Raw genomic sequence first — 17,676 nt, 5'->3', positions numbered from 1 at the left:
AATGTGAACAGTTTGATTGCGTCTTTAAGCGACCAGAGTGTAGACCTTGTTCAGGCAACTCACTATACAGAAACCAACTTTCTAAGCATGATAAACAAGTCGCTGTCATCAGAAAAACGCCAAGCCTTGGTCAAAGTCCTTGCCAAGCATGCCACTGTTTTCGACTTTGCACAGAATGAAGAGCAAACAAGTGTACCATATTCGCGGACTCGTCACGTGATCGACACAGGATCCGCTCACCCTATCCGGCAGAAACCGTACCGTGTGTCATCTGCAGAGCGCAAGATCATTGCTGAACAGGTAGAAGAGATGTTAAAAAAAAGGTCATCCAAGAATCATGTAGCCCTTGGGCTGCCCCTGTGATTCTTGTCCGGAAGAAAGACAGTACATGGCGATTCTGCGTGGACTACAGACGCCTCAACTCCGTTACTAAGAAGGATGTGTACCCGCTTCCCAGGATTGATGACGTCATTGATTGTTTGCATTCTGCGTCGTACTTCTCATCCGTGGATCTCAGGTCTGGATATTGGCAAATTCCCATGCATCCGAGTGACAAAGAGAAAACGGCATTCATAACCCCAGATGGTCTCTTTGAATTTAATGTAATGCCTTTTGGCCTGTGTAACGCTCCAGCCACGTTTGAGCGCTTCATGGACACTATTTTGCGTGGACTAAAGTGGGAAGTTTGTCTATGCTACCTTGACGACATTATAATTTTTGGCCGTACATTCGATGAGCACAACCGTCGTCTAGACATTGTTCTAACCTGCCTTGAGAAAGCTAAGCTCACCCTGAATTCTAAGAAGTGTCACTTTGGCAACCGTGAGACTCTGGTTCTCGGTCACCTGGTTGACAAGCATGGAGTTCGACCCGACCCTCAGAAGGTTGCTGCAGTTAGCAGCTTCAAACCACCTCAGTCTGTACGAGAGTTGCGAAGCTTTTTGGGCTTATGCTCGTACTTCCGTCGCTTCGTGCCTAAGTTCGCCGACCTCGCTTTCCCTTTGACGAGCCTACTCAATAAGGATGTGCCTTTTCGGTGGTCAGCAGAATGCGAGTCATCGTTTTCGCAACTCAAGTTTGTTCTTACCTCAGGGCCCGTGCTTCGCCACTATGACCCATCTGCTGCCACAGAAGTACATACCGACGCCAGTGGTGTAGGTCTCGGCGCCGTCTTGGTCCAACGCCATGGAGCTACTGAACACGTCGTTGCCTATGCCAGTCGTTGTTTAAGTAAACCGGAGCGCAACTACACTGTCACAGAGCAGGAATGCCTCGCGGTCGTATTCGCCGTCCACAAGTTTCGCCCGTATATCTACGGACGCCGGTTTTCCATTATCACAGACCATCATTCTTTATGTTGGCTCACTGGACTACGTGACCCATCCGGCCGTCTTGCTCGTTGGGCGTTACGACTGCAAGAACATGACTTTGAAGTTCGTTACAAGAGCGGTCGTCGTCATGCCGACGCCGATTGCCTCTCGCGGCTTCCCCTTCCGACAACCGAGTGTGACGCAGACAACTTCGATGAATATTTAGCAGTTGTCGATGCCCCATTTCCTGACCTGACCACTTTTCGCGCAGAGCAACGCAGTGACAACAGTCTCGCCCCTTTCTTTATCTCCGGAACGAACGGTCAACGCAGTTTCGTCGTAAAGGACGACGTTCTTTACAAGAAGAATTATTCCGGCATAGGCGCCCGTTTACTTCTAGTTGTGCCAACAAGTCTGCGACAACGCGTCCTCCGAGCTATGCACGACGACCCTACGTCTGGACATATGGGTTTTTCCAGGACATATCAGCGCACACAAGAACGCTTCTTCTGGCCGAAAATGCGTCAAAGTGTGACTGCATACGTTGCGAGCTGTGAGCAATGTCAACGCTACAAGCGTCCGACAACCGAGCCAGCAGGACTACTTCATCCCATAGCACCCCCTGGTTCTCCATTTGAGGTCGTTGGTGTTGACCTGCTCGGCCCTTTTCCGCGATCAACGAACGGCAACCGATGGATTATAGTGGGCGTCGACCACTTGACACGCTATGCCGAAACTGCGGCAATTCCTACAGCAACGGCCACTCAAGTTTCGCAGTTTGTGCTGTCTCACATTATATTACGCCATGGATCCCCACGTGTTATCATCAGTGATCGCGGGCGGCAATTTATTGCCGATGTAGTTGAAGACCTGCTTCGTCTCGCTAAGTCTCATTTTCGTCACACCACTCCGTATCACCCGCAGACGAACGGTTTAACCGAAAGAACCAACAGAACTCTCGTCAACATGATTTCCATGTATGTTGATTCCGGACACAAAACGTGGGATGCCGTCTTGCCCTTCATAACCTTTGCCTACAATACTGCACAGCACGAGACGACCAGATACAGTCCATTTTATCTGCTCTACGTACGCCAACCCCGCACAGCTCTTGACACTATTCTTCCGTTTTCTGAAACCGACCAACCTACTCTCGCCGAAACCCTTTGCCGTGCAGAAGAGGCCCGGCGTATCGCCCGCCTTCGTACTCTCGCTTCCCAGAAACGCTCTAAGAACCGTTACGACGGACGTCACCGACACGTATTGTACGAGAAAGGCGATTTGGTGTGGCTTTGGACGCCGCTTCGCAAGCGCGGCCTATGCCAAAAGTTCCTAGCCAACTACACTGGCCCCTTTGTTGTCATGGAACGTCTCAGCGATGTCACGTACGTGATATCGCGGCTCTTGTCTACTGGCCGCCGCTCAAGAAAGACCAACGTCGTGCATGTTGCCCGCCTCAAACGCTTTCATCGTCGCAACGAAACCTGACTCGCCCGGTGGGCATCGTCTGCAAAGGGGGAATTGCTACGATACTGGGAGAACGCATGGAAGAAGAGGAAAACGACGCAGGGGCACGAACTGTGATCTGCTCGATCCCTGGACTCTCGCATCCATCATCTCTTGTAAATAAACGCATCTCACCGTAACAATATGTTTCCATGGTCCACAAACTTTTGACGCTGGTTCACATGTATACATCTCATTTTCCACGGAGTTAAGCACGCAAGCAGCCGTTTCGGCATTAAACGTTGTTTTTAATGCCCCCGATACCTTTAAACGAATCTGCCGTGCGGGCGATAAAAAAAACGACAAAGAAACAACGAAAATTGTGCGTCTTAAAACAAAAGATATTCAGCTGGATGTAGTTTACATGTAGCCACCAACTTACGATAATGTTTACATCGTTTAGACCGGCTGGTATAATAACAGCCGGTTGAAACAGCATGGACAACCACCAGGCAAAAATAATTATTACTCACACTTAGCTGATCATTGCAAAAGAGTGTCAAATTTGTGAGCCAGTTTGGCCTGATTCAAAGATGTTCTTTGCTTACAGAAACAAAATTGCACGTAATATAACAGAAGCCTTACATATCAGGAGACGTTCAGATAACTGCGTAAGCGAGCCGTAAAGCTTACTAACGAAGAATTTTCCCGTGGCAGTGTCACGTGATTATTTTGTGGTTTTTGTAGACAAATACTTTATTTTGCAAATTGGTTGTACAATGTGATACCTTTTTTTTTGTATGGCCTTGCCTCACGTGCGCTACTAGAGTTTGCATATTCATGTAACTGCCTTTCCGCAGTAAACTGAGCAACGAGTCGGCGCTTGTCTGGTCCCTTGCATTCCATTCTCGTTCATTGTCTTGGGTTGGCGCTGCCACTTAATGAATGAACAGTATTGGTTTTGATGAAGAAGAAAACGCATATTTCCGCTAAACATTGGGGAACACGTATCAGTGTTGTTGGTAAGAGGAGGGTGAAAGAGGGAAGGGCAGGCCACCTGCTCGATAAATGAGTATTCCCACAACGGCGAGCTCTAGTATTCCTTGAACGTAGTTTCGGAGTAAGCCTCCCTTTGTTACCCCGCCCCCTCCTCCCCATTGCCTTTTTTTCTGGCCGGTCGTGTTGCCAGAAAATGCCCTTTCTATCTCCGCAGCCTAAGGACGGTCAAACGGAGCTTTCGGAGTCGCGCTCGATTATACCCCGCGCACGTGCTCTCGGAGGCTTGCTCGGTACTTCGGCGAATATAATTCACAGCACCACTGCCTGCCTTCCTTCTTTTTTTTTTTTTGGACCAGCCGCTGAAGGTTGACTAAAAGGTAACTTGTTCTGCACGCTTTGTGGGACCACGGCCGGGCTAGACTGCACGTGCGCGCTCAAGCGCGCACGTGCAGTCTAGCCCGGCCGTGGTGGGACGAAAGATGCCAGTTTGAATGACACAGAACAGACTCCTGTCTCTGAGAAAAAGATGGGAGAATTTGAAGACCCCTCGCTTTGCTGAAGAGCTGATGGCCCTGGGAGTGGGGAGGAAACTTTAGCTCGCTTCCATAAAGGCAGCAGTGCTTTAGCAAAATAGTTGAGGCTTGTGCTCGTCGGTGCCTATTTGAAAGATGCAGGACGCAGAAGAAATCTTTCTAGAAAGCCTGTTTCGCTCTTAACAAAACGCTGGGCTGTGTGAGGGGTGCTTCCCTAGTCTCGGATTGGGATGGACACAGCGACCACCTGAAAAAATTCTACGTTCTGAAAAATGGCCTTCGGTGAGGTGAAAAAGCGGGGGGGGGGGGGGTTGGGTTGGCTTATAGCTTTGGTGGGGGGCGATCGCCAATCGCCCCCCCCCCCCCCTGGATCCGCCACTGGCGGCACTGCGCGCGATCCACCTTAGTGCGATATTCCGCTTCTGTGCCAGTTCCGATGTGGTGATAATGGTAGCCGGCGTGGGCGTGCAGAGTGCTTTCGTCGTTTCGGAAATATTTTATTTTACTTTCATTTTCTTCTTTTGAAATATCAGAACTAGAACAGAAGCGAAATATATAGTGGGATGGCGCAGTGCTGCCAAACCTGTGCGCGCCTGTCAATGGTGATGACTGGACGGCGCACATTATACCATTCCTAATGATTGCCGCTGTTCGCGTTTCATTTGACGCCGATAGTACCTTTGACCAATCGACGATGTCAGCTGAAAAGTTCATCATGTGACGTCACACACCACATACGCCGTTTGTGTTGTTTTACGAATCAGAAGCTTTTAAGTTCGGACCTTGGCTTTCTGACTATCATTCCCAGGATACCCTGGATTTGGGACATCTGTACGTGGCGCCATCTCTCGGTGGCAGCAACGGCGTCCTCCATAGCTAAATGGGGAATAGGCGAAAAAAAAAACATATCTCTTGAAAGAAGCTAGTTATCAAAAACGACTCGGGGTTGTATACAGCAGATACCTAGAGTGCCTCGATGTCCTCCTCGCCCGCCCCTCCGTAGAGAGTGGAGACATCCTTTGACTGAGCTCTTGTCGCCAAAACCAGTTTTCGTAGTGCTGTCCGCCATTTCTCACGCCGAGCGTTGTGTCGAGACGCGCCTTCAAGTAGTCGGCAGGAATTTGATGCGGGTTTAACGACGGCGTTCTTTGAGCGCTTTCACACGAAATGCCTGGCTCCTTTGTGCAGTGGCGTAGCCAGAGGGGGGGGGGAAACCGGGCTCGTGCCCCCCCTCCCCCCCCAAGAATTTTTCCCCATGGGATACAGAACACAATATGAAACTCTACCCCACTTATCTGCACAGACCCAATATCGGATGACAAAGGTGCCCCCCCTCGCCCCCCCAAAAAAAACATTTCTGCTACGTCACTGGCTGTGTGCCACTGTGCTCAAAACCACTCGAGCAATGGTTGGCGACTGTTCAACTTTCCGAAGGACCCAAAAGGAGAACTGTCTCGGTGGCTAAGATCAAGCGCGACAATTGGCAGCCTACAAACACCTCGTCCCTGTGAATTGTGAGTATTACGCAATTCCCTCAAAGTATTTGTTTATTCTGCAATATTTTTGTAGCACGAGGGTGTGACTGAAAGATCTTCCTTATAATCGCGTTCGGGAGGATGTTTCTTGATGAGAGACAGCGTACGAAGTAATTTACAATAGTTACGCAAACTCTTACCTGTGAGTGTAAAGCATTCAGAAAACAAATCCCATTGTAAAGTTCTGCGCGTGTCTGTACCAGTTTTAGAAATAGAGTTTGGAATCTTAATTCGTACTCTGCGCACGCAAACTTGCACGTGACGTGGAAGACTACCGAAGCTGTTTCTTTTCGTACGCCAAGAGGCTGGGACGGCATGCTGCGCACTGTCTTCTAAAGCGTATTTCCGATGAAATCACCCCCTCAAGGTTGTGACTGCATACATAACAAACTTCCGCGGCCTAAGTTGGCAGGATGCTGTGAGCGACCACGAAGAAGCTGTGGAAAAGCTGCTAATTTCAAACTCCGCGAGGCTGAGGTGAGCGTGCACCTGCGTCAAAGTCGCGGCGATGGGAGCTAACAGGCATGCATGCAAGACATGTGCAGGAGTGAGGCTGCAGTGAACATTGAATCGTGTGTTGGTGTATTAGGCACAACTGAGACATTTTAGTTTCTCTTTGCGATGTATATTCTGTTTTGTTTTTTTTTCTTCGCTTGTCAAGTAGAGCCGGAGAGGGATATGGCTATTTTACGTGTTGAAATTAATTAAATTGTCATTTTGTTAGCTTATTATCTTTTGCCTCAGGAGTTCTGCCAAATACGTGTGACAAATGATAATAGATAACAAAGATATGCAATTGGATCAAAATGCTGACAGCAATCACGTATTCATTAGTCATTTATTAATTGGTTACCTGTGCTGTAGGCATTTCCTCAAGTAACTTATCATCATTGCTGCATAATGACTGTTTTGAACCAGCACGGCTTCGCGAGAAAATCTTCCTGAAGAGCGGAAATGCCAAGTAATATGGTGATTCGAACCTCAATATACCCATTGCTCTACACTAAGCCTAAGCAACGCGTTGTTTTACACCCGCAGAGCAAGATCAGCCGGTGTCAAACGACGCCGTTTTCGTTTTAAAGTAAATAAACTATCACGCCAACAAGCGGTCATAGGGCGTTTAAAGGTGGTTTCAGGCAGCAGCATATCATCGCGTGAAGCGGCGAATTTCATACTGCTGTTAGACAGTAAACTATCAAAAATGAGATTTAATAAACCATGATAACACATTAATGCATTTCCGGAGTATTATAGTCTACGCAAAGCCTCCGTACATCCTGCAAACAGCTCACACGCGCGCCGTCAATGCGCCCCAAGATCGGAACCGGCGTGAAAATGGCGGACGCAGTAGCAGACGACGCGGTTGTCTCCACTCCCTACGGAGCGGCGGGCGAGGAGGACATCGCGGTGGCAGCAACGGCGTCCTGCCATAGCTAAATGGGGAATAGGCAAAAAAAAAAACCATATCTCTTGAAAGAAGCTAGTTATCAAAAACGACTCGGTGTTGTATACAGCAGATACCTGCTGGAACAATTCGGTAAAATTGCAGTATCTCGCTACAGAGCGTGTGACTTCCCAGGACAATTGAACACAGCCCATTAGAAACACATGGGGACCCATTGTAAAATTTTAAACACTCTGGGAAGCCACGCGGTTTGTAGTGCGGCACTGTAATTTTAACAGAATGTTCAAATAAGTCTTTGCTGTATAGAACCGGGAGTAGTTTTTCATATCTAGCCTTTTTCGTGAGATATGATTTTTTTCGCCTATTTCTCCTTCAGTTACGGCAGGCCACTGCTGCCACCGACAAGAGCTGGCGCTACGTCCCCAAATCCTGGACAGATCATGACAGTCTATAGATCTGGATGTGCGTTCTTTCGTGGTAGTGTGTCCTGCTGCTTCCCCGTAGTGTGAGTGGATCTATAAACATATATTAGCCGAGCGATTGCGTTTCTCTCTATAACGCTTCAGGTTGTGCACCTGGAATGCCCCGGCGCTGTAGACGGCCGCCTCGTTAGCCGTCACGATCTGCAGGTGGCGGAGCACGGGCCACCGCTTCGCCGCTTCCAAAACGACGTCCGCAGATATGGACACCTGCAAGACAGCAGCGAACCACCTATTAACGTCATAAATACAGAACAACTTAAGATGTTGGTCGCTCCGACGCAGATGTATGGCAAAACTTGATATCGGCAACGCCAAAATTTTGAGCGCGTTTTCGTACTTCCACTCCGAGTGGCGGCATGTGGCCGCTACAGAAGGAAACCGAAGCCATGACCACTTGATCGCACTGTAGGATGCAAGTCACCGCGGAAAGTGCTAATTTTCATGTCCTCACGCCGGTGTACATGGTTCGTTCGTGGGCGTGCGCTGGGTTATCCATTGGGGGAGGGGGGGGGGGGGGGGGGGGGGGGCGGAAGGTTTCGCCGCAGCGAGTTCGACAGAAAACGAGTTTCGCCATTGCTGCAAAAAAAGAAAAATGAAAATTAAGCGCCGACGTGCTTCTCAGAGAGGCGTGCCTTTGGTCCCGGGCTTTCTGGGGGTGAAAGTGGGATACACACAGGTGTTGGAACGAAATATCAAGTGTCATCGGCCACCATTATTGTTGAAAACCCGCATGGCCACAACCCAGTACTTTAAACAATGACGACACAGGTCTGACTGAATAAAGCTTAAAGTTATGGGGCAGACTTGCCCCAACTCCCTCCCACTTTGCTGACTGGGGGGCGCCCCCCCCCCCTTCCGTGCGCACGCCAATATGGATGTGTACCAGTTGACTGACCGAGATTAAAGGAAAGAAGAAGAAACTAGTAAACGCCAGATCAGTGCTTTCCACGGCGTTCAGTCAACTGTCATTCCACCGCTAACACAATTTGTGTGCACTATGATTACTTGACTAAGAAGAAACAAGAAAGTGAACTATTTCGTCAACGTAAGGGGGGGGGGGGGTTGACTGGCTCACCCCCTTGGTGGGCAATGCGCAGCCCAGAACCAGGCTGCTCCACGGGCGCTGGGCGCCGGCATCCGAATTGAAGCCAAGGACCTTCGGTGGTGTGATGGTCACCTGCTCTGCCATGTTGGCCTCCAGCTCGGTCAACTGCAGAAAATGTGGGAAAGCGGCAATTTACTAACCGAATAAGATATGTCGTCTACACAGCTGAAAGCTCGCTATCTTGCACGTTTGTAAAAATCAGCGCGAACAGGACGGAACTCAAGACGAGAAGGACACATGTAGTACGACTTGTCTTGTGCTCCGTCCTGTTCGCGCACATTTTTACAAACATGCACGGTTTCCAACTCGCCCACCTTACTCGTTATCTTCCTCCAGTCCTTCCCCTGCCAGTGGCCGCTGGCGCTTTCGGACGTTGAGTGACACTGGGTCTCTTCGATTTTCTGCATCTGACAGTCTCGAACAGCCTAAGACAGTCCGGCGGCATTCAGTCAATGGGCGTTGGGTATTCAGTGCATCGTTTAATCCAGGTCTCGCAGGGAATTAAAGGCAATTGATGAGACCATAGGCGTGCGCAGGGTTCACCCAAAGGGTTCTCTATTAGAGCGAGTCATTAGGCTGAGGGTTCTGCATTAGGGTGAGCCAAGTTTTACAACAGCGCACTAGCGTAGCCAGAATTTTTGTTCAGGGGAGGGGGGGGGGACCTAACGCCCTATATGAATGTTCGTGCGTGTATATGTACACATTCCAAAATGAAAATTTGGGGGGGGGGGGAGATTCGAAGCCCCCCCATCCCCCCCTGGCTACTATTACCACAGCCTCCCCCCCCCCCACCCCATATGGGTGGAGTTCGAAGGAAAACATGCTTAGCAATGGCTACAAAACCGAAAGTTAACCAGTGGCGTGCTTCTCGCAACAGCCCGCCTTTGATCCCGGGCTTTCCGGGAGGTAAAGCCGGGAAGTAAATCGTTCTTGCAATGCAAAATCAGGGCTACTCGGCCGCCATTATTGTCAAAATCTGCATGGCCATAACCCCGAATTTAAACTATCACGGGACAGGTCTGACTTAGTAAATGTATGGGGCAGACATGGCGCCCCCCCACCCACCCCGGACCCCACTGTGCGCACGCGCACACCTATGGATGAAACTCGTGTATAAGAACTACGGGATAGTCGTATCGTAACGCTGTCCTCCAATATGAACACGAATATCCGAATATTCTGCCATCTGTGTGCGTTTATGTGTCTGTGCGCGGGCGTACTTGTGTTATGTGGCTGTGGGCCTTCTAGAATTCATAGTACCTGTGGTAGCTATAGCCTCATATGCATGTATGCGAGTTCGGGCGTCTGCACATAAAAAATTTGGAGACCGCTATAGGTCTGAGAAAACTTCGAATTTCCCAGCAATCTGTGACTGTATTCGGTCGAACTATGGATAGTACACGTTGTTAGCGCGTTTTGGATAAGGCCGGAGGTCTCAAGTGATACCTGCCTGCCGAAGCAGCGAAAATATTCAGCTTTTAGATGCGAAGTATCTTAAGGTGGAGCTCAATCCGGTGGTGGTGGTGGTGTGCGGCGTGACCACCCTTACTGCGCATGCACATACCCTCTCCACACACCTCCTCCCCACTTCCCCTCTCCCCTCCCCCTTTCCACTCTTCCTCTGAAACGCGGGCTAGACATGCCGAAATTCTCTCCTGCGCAACGCCGCGATGAGCTCGAGCGCATGCGCGTCCCCTCCCCTTCTCTCTCCCCTCCTACGCTGCCCCCCTCTCGCCCGCCTGTCGACCGCGCTCCCCGCTCGCCCTGTGAGAATTAACGGCCAGGCTAGATGGAAGATACGACGCGCGTAGCGTCCCTCTTCGCGTTCCACGACGCGATGTCGGTAGCATGCCCAACGAACGCCAACGGAACGCGATCGTGCAAGTGCTCCGGCTTCGCATCGCCTCATGGTCCCCTTTAGCGGGAGATGTTGTAATTTTTTTTTCTTGCGCCTCGAGGTTCATAAACTTCTGACGCCGACTGTACGTGTGAAAAACAAGATAATGTCTAATGAAAATAAAGGAGGAGAGGTCGACCTGGAAAGCGGGTTTCTAGCCTGCTACTCATCACGGGAGGAGAAGCAGGCTAGAAAGCCGCTTTCCAGGTCGACCTCTCCTCCTTATAAGGAGAAAATGTAGAGAAAGAGGAAAATACGATGATAGGTGACTATGGTATAGTACAATGAGTCACTGTACACACGCTGTCCTGCGCGGAGGCGTGCACAACGCGCGATAGTTTTTATACCGTAGAACATTCTCCAAAGACGAGCATCTGAACCTGTCTCGCTTAGAAAACCAAAGATAATATAGAAAAAGTAAACCATAACATAGACGACGGAAGGAATGTATAGGGGGCTCACATTGTCGCACTGTTCCATCAGGCCCGTGGCAGCTTCGGCGCTCAGGAACAGGTGATTCAGCCGGAGGGCGCTGCAGTCGCCGTACAGGACCCGAAGACAGGATCGCGCCGGCGACGCCTGACGCCGCAGCCCACGCGCGCGAGGAAGGGAAAGAAAAGAAATTAACACACCAGCGGTCTCGCCGCAAATGCTAAGTAGAGAGAAAACACAAGAGCGAAACAATATCTCTGTACGCAGCGACCAGGACCGTACCTAAGAGGGGGTTGAAGGGGTTCTGACACCCCCGAAATCTTTTCATGCTTTAACTTTTCGGGTGACACTAAAATGCACGCCTTCACAGCGACCACCAGTTGCCAAAGTTAGCCGTTCTACACAAACACCCCCCGAAAAAAATTCCTGGGTACAGCTCTGGCAGCGACGCTAGCAACTGAAAGGAAAAATTCCCCCACCTCCCCGAAGGGAATCGTGAGGAAATGCGAATGCATTTCTTGCGCCGAGAGTACACGGCGTAGTAATTTTAATGGCGTAAAGCTGGACACATTGACGCGCTCAAGTGTCTCCCTTTTGGGCGCCTCTTTCAACGAACGCTTCCTACGTGCGTTCGTAATCGCCTCAGGGGTGTTGCCACCGCCTTCAATGCAGCAGAAATTCGTTTAGAACGCGCTGTTTTCAGGCTGTGCCAAGGCAGCACAAACGCTACAAACGCGTTTCAAACGCACTGCATTGAGGCGGTGGCGCAGGGAGGAGAGAGAGCGAACGGCGAGAGAAGGAGCGGCGAAGCACTGCACCTACCCTCTCCACACACGCGGGAGCTCCGCCGAGCCAATGCCACCTAGAAAAGAATTTGCGCTGGCCGAGCTCCCGCGATGCGAGCGCCCTCACACGCCAGAGCGCGCTCCTCCTCTCCACTCACTCTCCGCTACTCCGCCCGCACCACCTGCTCCAGTTGCTAGGGGCGAGGATAAGCGCGCGCGCCCGCAGCTGTTGCTATGGGAGAGGGAGTGAGAGCGGAGAGGCGCGCGGACAACGCCGGATGCCTTACATAGCCCGACCAAGAAATGCATTCGCATTTAAAACATTGTGTCATACAAACGTTTGTGGAACGATGCACGAAGCTACTATAGGAAATTCAAGCGGGCCTCTAGAAAAGCTTCCCACTTGATGAAAAGTGCACGTCCTGGTTCGGGATTCAAGCCCGGGACCAACGCTTCTCAGGGGCGGTCGGTCCACCATCTGAGCTGACCAGGAGGCTTAGCAAATCGCAGCGCGAGGGCGAATGAATCGACAGTCCTCGTAGCTTCGAGACACGAACGACGGACAACAATTTTTTTCCCTTTGACAACTCTTTTTCCTTCTTGCAGGCTTCCGCAGACCTTATTTGCCAAGAATAGGCTTTTAGAATCACTGCACTCTATGACAGCTATTGAAAGCAGCAGCAAATGACCCTCTCAGGTACGCAAAGGACAACAATTTTTTTCCCTTTGACAACTCTTTTTCCTTCTTGCAGGCTTCCGCAGACCTTATTTGCCAAGAATAGGCTTTTAGAATCACTGCACTCTATGACAGCTATTGAAAGCAGCAGCAAATGACCCTCTCAGGTACGCAAAGGTGCGCCATCGAACTCCTTCGCCCTCATTTGTTTTCCCTCATTTTTGTACTTATGTCTGCAACAATTTTACCCATCATCTCATGCACTTGGAAGTTGGACACCTTCAGAACAGTTGAGAAGCAGGTGGAACTGCGTGCACGTTGGTACGATCTGAGCCAGAAATGCGATCTCATGTGCACTCTAAGAAAAAAAAAAGAGTCCGTTGACTCTTTTTGGGGAGTTCTGGCTTGCCACGTATATGACTCTCTTTTAAAGAGGCACGTTAACTCTCTTGTAGGTCCAACGACTCTCTGAAGAGTAAGAGAGTACAATGACCCCCCAAGAGAGCTGACTCTTTGGGGGGTCATTATACTCTCTTCAGAGAGTCGTGGGACCCACAAGAGAGTTAACGTGCCGGGGCAAGCCAGAACGGGGCAAGCCAGAACTCCCCAAAAAGAGTCAACGGTCTTTTTTTTTCATAGAGTGCGAACTATAGTGTAATGTGGACCACTGTGATCTTAGAATGCGATATCTTATAACGGTTAACTTTCCGAACCGTAATAAGATAGCACCCCTAGCTTCGGAAGATGCTGCCAGTGCAGCTGAACTTTCATGCAGGAAAGCGCAAAGTTGCCAGACCACTAACAATCATCCTCTACATATCTAACATCGAAAAAGGACGTGAAGTAATGTCCATACGTTTACGCCTTTAGGCTCCCTTTTCATCGTCCTATATATCCACGCTTCTTTCGTGCTTGTTCAAGCAAGGACTATAGATATATGAAACGACGAATCTGTGCTTGACGTGCTCTATGAACTGATCAACCCAGCAATAAGCGCTGTTCATTTACGGATGCCCATCGGGGCCGCCTCAGACGTAATTTTCCAAACTTTCTATTCGTCAGCGGAAAGAGAAAATGAAGGATGCAATATACACTTCTAATGGTGAACCCTTGCGTTGTTACAACGGCCTTAGCTTCGGACACTTGAGAACAGCGCTAACACGGGACACAGAATAGAAGCGACAAGACAGGGCGCTGACTAAACACTATGGCCCATTTCGCCGTAGCATAAACTCGGAATGAACTCTTTTCAGCTAAGCTTCGGCTAGCAATAGTTGCCACCTAGTCCCAGCAATATACTGGGAATGTGTTCCTTAAACTACCTGGACTGGAACCTGTTGCATACCTGATAGATACCGGTTATAAATTTTCACCTGGCGCAGTAACAGAGAAATTGAGAAACAACGAACCCAGAATTAGCGCGCGCGGTATCCCTGCGTTCATTTGAATAACTTGTTTCTATGCACGCGGCTAAACCTACACTCTCTGGGTATTCGGTAATTTGGGTAAAAAAATTCTTCGCATGTTACCCGGGCAGTGTAAAGGGGGGCACAGAGCGAGGCTTCTGGACCTGTGCATTGCGGTGACAGCGTGTGCACTTTGTGGCCCGCGAGTATTGCCCTGGCACGCATGAATGAATGTGATGAGGTTTTGCGAAAGCCCGTACGTTCGCAAAGGAACATGACAATAAGCAGCAAAATGGACGAATATCAAAGGAGGAGGAGAAAATAATAATATGCAGTGTTAAACAGCGTAAAAGACGCGCTTGGTCTATCAGCGAGGGCATTAGCAAAGTAAATTCTAATGATTCATGCGACGTTTCGATTGCCATGACGGGAGCCACAGCACAGTAACTTTGTCAGCTTCGTTCTGTCTCCTTCAATCCTTCCTTTTCCTGCAGCTCTCCCGATTGATGACATCAACCAAAATGGCACTTCCAAACACTCTTCTACGCGGACCCTGGCCCGTTCACCCAAGATGCGCACAATCGTGACGTACATGGTCACCCAGCTCGCCGTCGGCTAGAGGGCGCTGTTGCGGTATCCCGTCGTCCTCCTTGGAGGGCTTCCAGTGCTGGTGCACTGCGACGTCGTGCAGCAGGTAGAGGGCGTCCGCCGACGGGAACAGGGTGACCAGATCTGGCAGGGCATTCAAGTTGTGAACCAGAACCACGGTGGCGGCGCGTGAGCACAGCTGCGCCGTGGCCTCTTGGAAGCGACGCGAGCAGCAGAAGCGGGGACAGCCCGCAAACACCGCGACCTGCGAGGTGGACCTCCGTGATCACATTCGCGCGCCCAATCATCTAAGGGGGGTGTCAAGTCTGCGCCATACTTTTGCTCAATCGGACCCCGTGCCTTCATCGTTTAACGTACAGGGTTATGACCATGCTGTTTTTCATTATAATGACGGCCGAGGACTCCTTATGCTGCATTTCAAGAACTGAATTGCTTCTTACATTTACCCCAGGAAAGCCGAGGATCAAGGGCAGTGTGTTGTGAGAAGTACATCATCTTTTAATTTTCATTTTTGCCTCCATTGCGAAGCTTGTTTTCAAACTTTGGCGCTGCGGTTAAACTTTGTCTAGAGTTACTGTATACAGTAACCCTAACTTTGCCACCCCACCCCTTTAATGGAGAATCCTGCGCACACCCATGAGAATGAGCTCAATAGTGTCGATACTGATGCAATAAACCAAACCTATTGTAGCGAAGAGTAACGCTATGGTAACGCCACGGTGGGGCATCCTCTCCAGCGCTATCTATAGTGGGTCTCGCTACCGTGCATTGCTCGTGGACGTCGCTCGCGCTCGGGGTCCGTGAATTGAGCCGCTGACTGAGCTACCGCTCGACCCTTACGCCAGCGTTCAATAGACGTCTTTGCACTATAGACAAAGCAATCGTTAACGGCACCGAAAGGCGCCTCGTCACCTGGGCGCTCATCTTGCCCAGACATCCCGCCTTGTGTCGAGCCATCAGCGCGTCTCTACTCAAGCGCAGGTAAGTCCCGTCGCGGTGGACGCTGACCCCGTTGGGAAGAGGCTCGAGCCACGGCAGGGGCTCGTGGGGCTTGACCAGCACCAGGTCCTCCTCCGAGACCAAATCGTGCGGGTCCAGGCCGGTGAGCTCGCGCAGGCTTTCCATGGCCGCCGCGCCGCGGCGCGCAGGTCGCGCGACAGCGCCGCCTTCAGGCGGCCGCTCCGACCCTCTCTGCCGGCTGCTGCTGCCTCTGTCGCCTGTCGCGTGCAATGGAAAAAAGTCGAACTGATAAGAAATTGCAGTAGTACACTCTTAAAAAAAAGAGAGTCAAAAGGGAGTCACGTCTGCTTGACTCTCTTTGTGGCAGCCGATGACCACCTTTTTTTCTAAGGGGAGTCACAATGCTCTGGTCGACGCTCCTGAATGAAATAGATGACTCCCTTGCTCCAAGGGAGTCAGTGATGGTTCTGCATATACAGGGTGGGTTTTTTTTAAAAGAAAGCTTCACTGGCTGCGACCAAGATACAGTTCGCTGCTTTGGCTTGTGGTATACCGAAAAATTTTGGTTGAGAATATATAACATGGATTCGTAAAATGTGGAATTACGCACGTATTGTGTTATGGCTTCAGTTACGATATTGCTGAAACGGCGCTTCGAAAACGTCTACAAGTAAACAGGGTTCTTAAAAAATCTTGCCCCCAAGCGAAACATTGAGAGTTATGACAACGTTTAACAATGGCAAGCGCTGACAAATTTGCGAATCTTCGCACGTTTGCAAGCGAGGTTTGTAGATTCCTACGACAGCATGTATGGCAGAAAACATACATTTATTAGTGAAATGGACGTGCATGGTGTTGAACGCACTGGCGATCGGGAACACATCTAACTCGACGGCCGTAAAAACATGTGCCGCAAAGCTGGCATGATAACCGCGCAGACCGGTTATCAAAGCGACGCTTTACCGCGTCTCCTAAAGAGCGACAATACTACCAGAATTAAAGCTCGCGTGGTCATCATTTCTGCCCGCCACAGCTAAACAATATCTTCACGATAATCCGCGCGGGCCACCAAATCGCTCAGCAAACGTTGAGCACAGCTAGGCACGCACACACGGCCTCACCGCACTCTCCCTAGCCCCTAGAGCAGGGGATGCACGTTCACCTGCGCCCCCTCCCACCGTACAGCCCTTACAGACACACACAGGGCACGCTTCGCCTCCTCCACCCTGATATTATTCAATAGAGCTTTAACTATGCATGGATGTGTGTTCTATAGCACCAAAACAAAACCGAAACCATTTAGGCGTTCGTGGAGGCTACTTTAATCCAAAGCCGAAGCCATCAATACGAGACAGCCATTTTGGCGTCGTTGGACGGCATTGTTCGCGATCCGTCTCGTTGTGGTCGTTCTTTAGTCCGCCAGAATAATCTGTGTCGTCAAGCGTGATTGCAAGTGATCGTTTTGCGTGACTTTCTTCGTGCTATGCATTCGTGGCGTAGTATCGTATCGTCGGCTCGCTCTTGCCGTGTCTGGCTGATCGTTTTGCGTGACTTTCCCTCCGTGCTATGCATTCGTGGCGTAGTATCGTGTCGTCGGCTCACGCTTGCCGTGACTGGCTGAAGCAGTGTCACTCGGTGTTTGGGAAAAGCAGCCTCCGGACGGAGAAGTCCCTGCAGTAAGCTTCGTTTCGTCGTGAACTTGCCTGAGCAAGATGGCAGCGCATGACGGATCCCTGTGGCACCGACAGACGAAGCCTGTGGACGACGCTCCTACGGTCGTTATAGATTTCAGGTGAGTTCTGCCGGCTTCTGCCTACAACTCTTTTATTCGCTTCACACGTAGCTTTGCCACTTGTCTTTCTGATGTTCCAGTTGCACGGATTTTGCTATCGTGTTTCAATGGCTTGGCAACGACGAAAACCGCACTGGACTATCCAGTAGCGGGTAAAACGGAGTGGTGCGCGCCAATATCGTGTTTCCTTATTCCATACATGCCAGAAAAACATGAAATTGCGAGTTGAAATCTCGGTTGCAAGTCGAGTGTGGTGACACGTAGAGCAACGTTGCACCGATATATATTTGAAGGGTAAGTAAGA

The 17,676-nt window shown here is 50.3% G+C and overlaps 1 protein-coding gene across 1 annotated transcript; it reads right to left on the bottom strand.

Annotated features, from left to right (window-relative positions):
• Positions 1-236: 236 nt before the first annotated feature.
• Positions 237-15,750, bottom strand: LOC119403334 (uncharacterized). Its single transcript, XM_049418281.1, has 6 exons — positions 15,533-15,750; positions 14,604-14,864; positions 8,786-8,920; positions 7,804-7,917; positions 791-845; positions 237-292 (listed from the first exon to the last, which is right to left on the bottom strand). The coding sequence occupies exons 1-6, from the start codon at positions 15,743-15,745 to the stop codon at positions 237-239; spliced, it is 834 nt and encodes a 277-aa protein (XP_049274238.1). The 5' UTR covers positions 15,746-15,750.
• Positions 15,751-17,676: the final 1,926 nt, after the last annotated feature.

Source organism: Rhipicephalus sanguineus, chromosome 8, assembly GCF_013339695.2.
Source record: "Rhipicephalus sanguineus isolate Rsan-2018 chromosome 8, BIME_Rsan_1.4, whole genome shotgun sequence".
Lineage (NCBI taxonomy): Eukaryota > Metazoa > Arthropoda > Arachnida > Ixodida > Ixodidae > Rhipicephalus > Rhipicephalus sanguineus.
This window is presented reverse-complemented; position numbering and strand designations above follow the sequence as displayed.

Excerpts from the sequence above, each read along its gene's own strand:
- LOC119403334 (XM_049418281.1), bottom strand. The coding sequence starts at position 15,745 with ATGGAAAGCCTGCGCGAGCTCACCGGCCTGGACCCGCACGATTTGGTC. Across the intron at positions 8,921-14,603 it reads ACGGCGAGCTGGGTGACCAT|TTGACCGAGCTGGAGGCCAA; the intron begins GTACGTCACGAT and ends CATTTTCTGCAG. Across the intron at positions 293-790 it reads GACACTTCTTAGAATTCAGG|CAATGATCTTGCGCTCTGCA; the intron begins GTGAGCTTAGCT and ends CTACCTGTTCAG.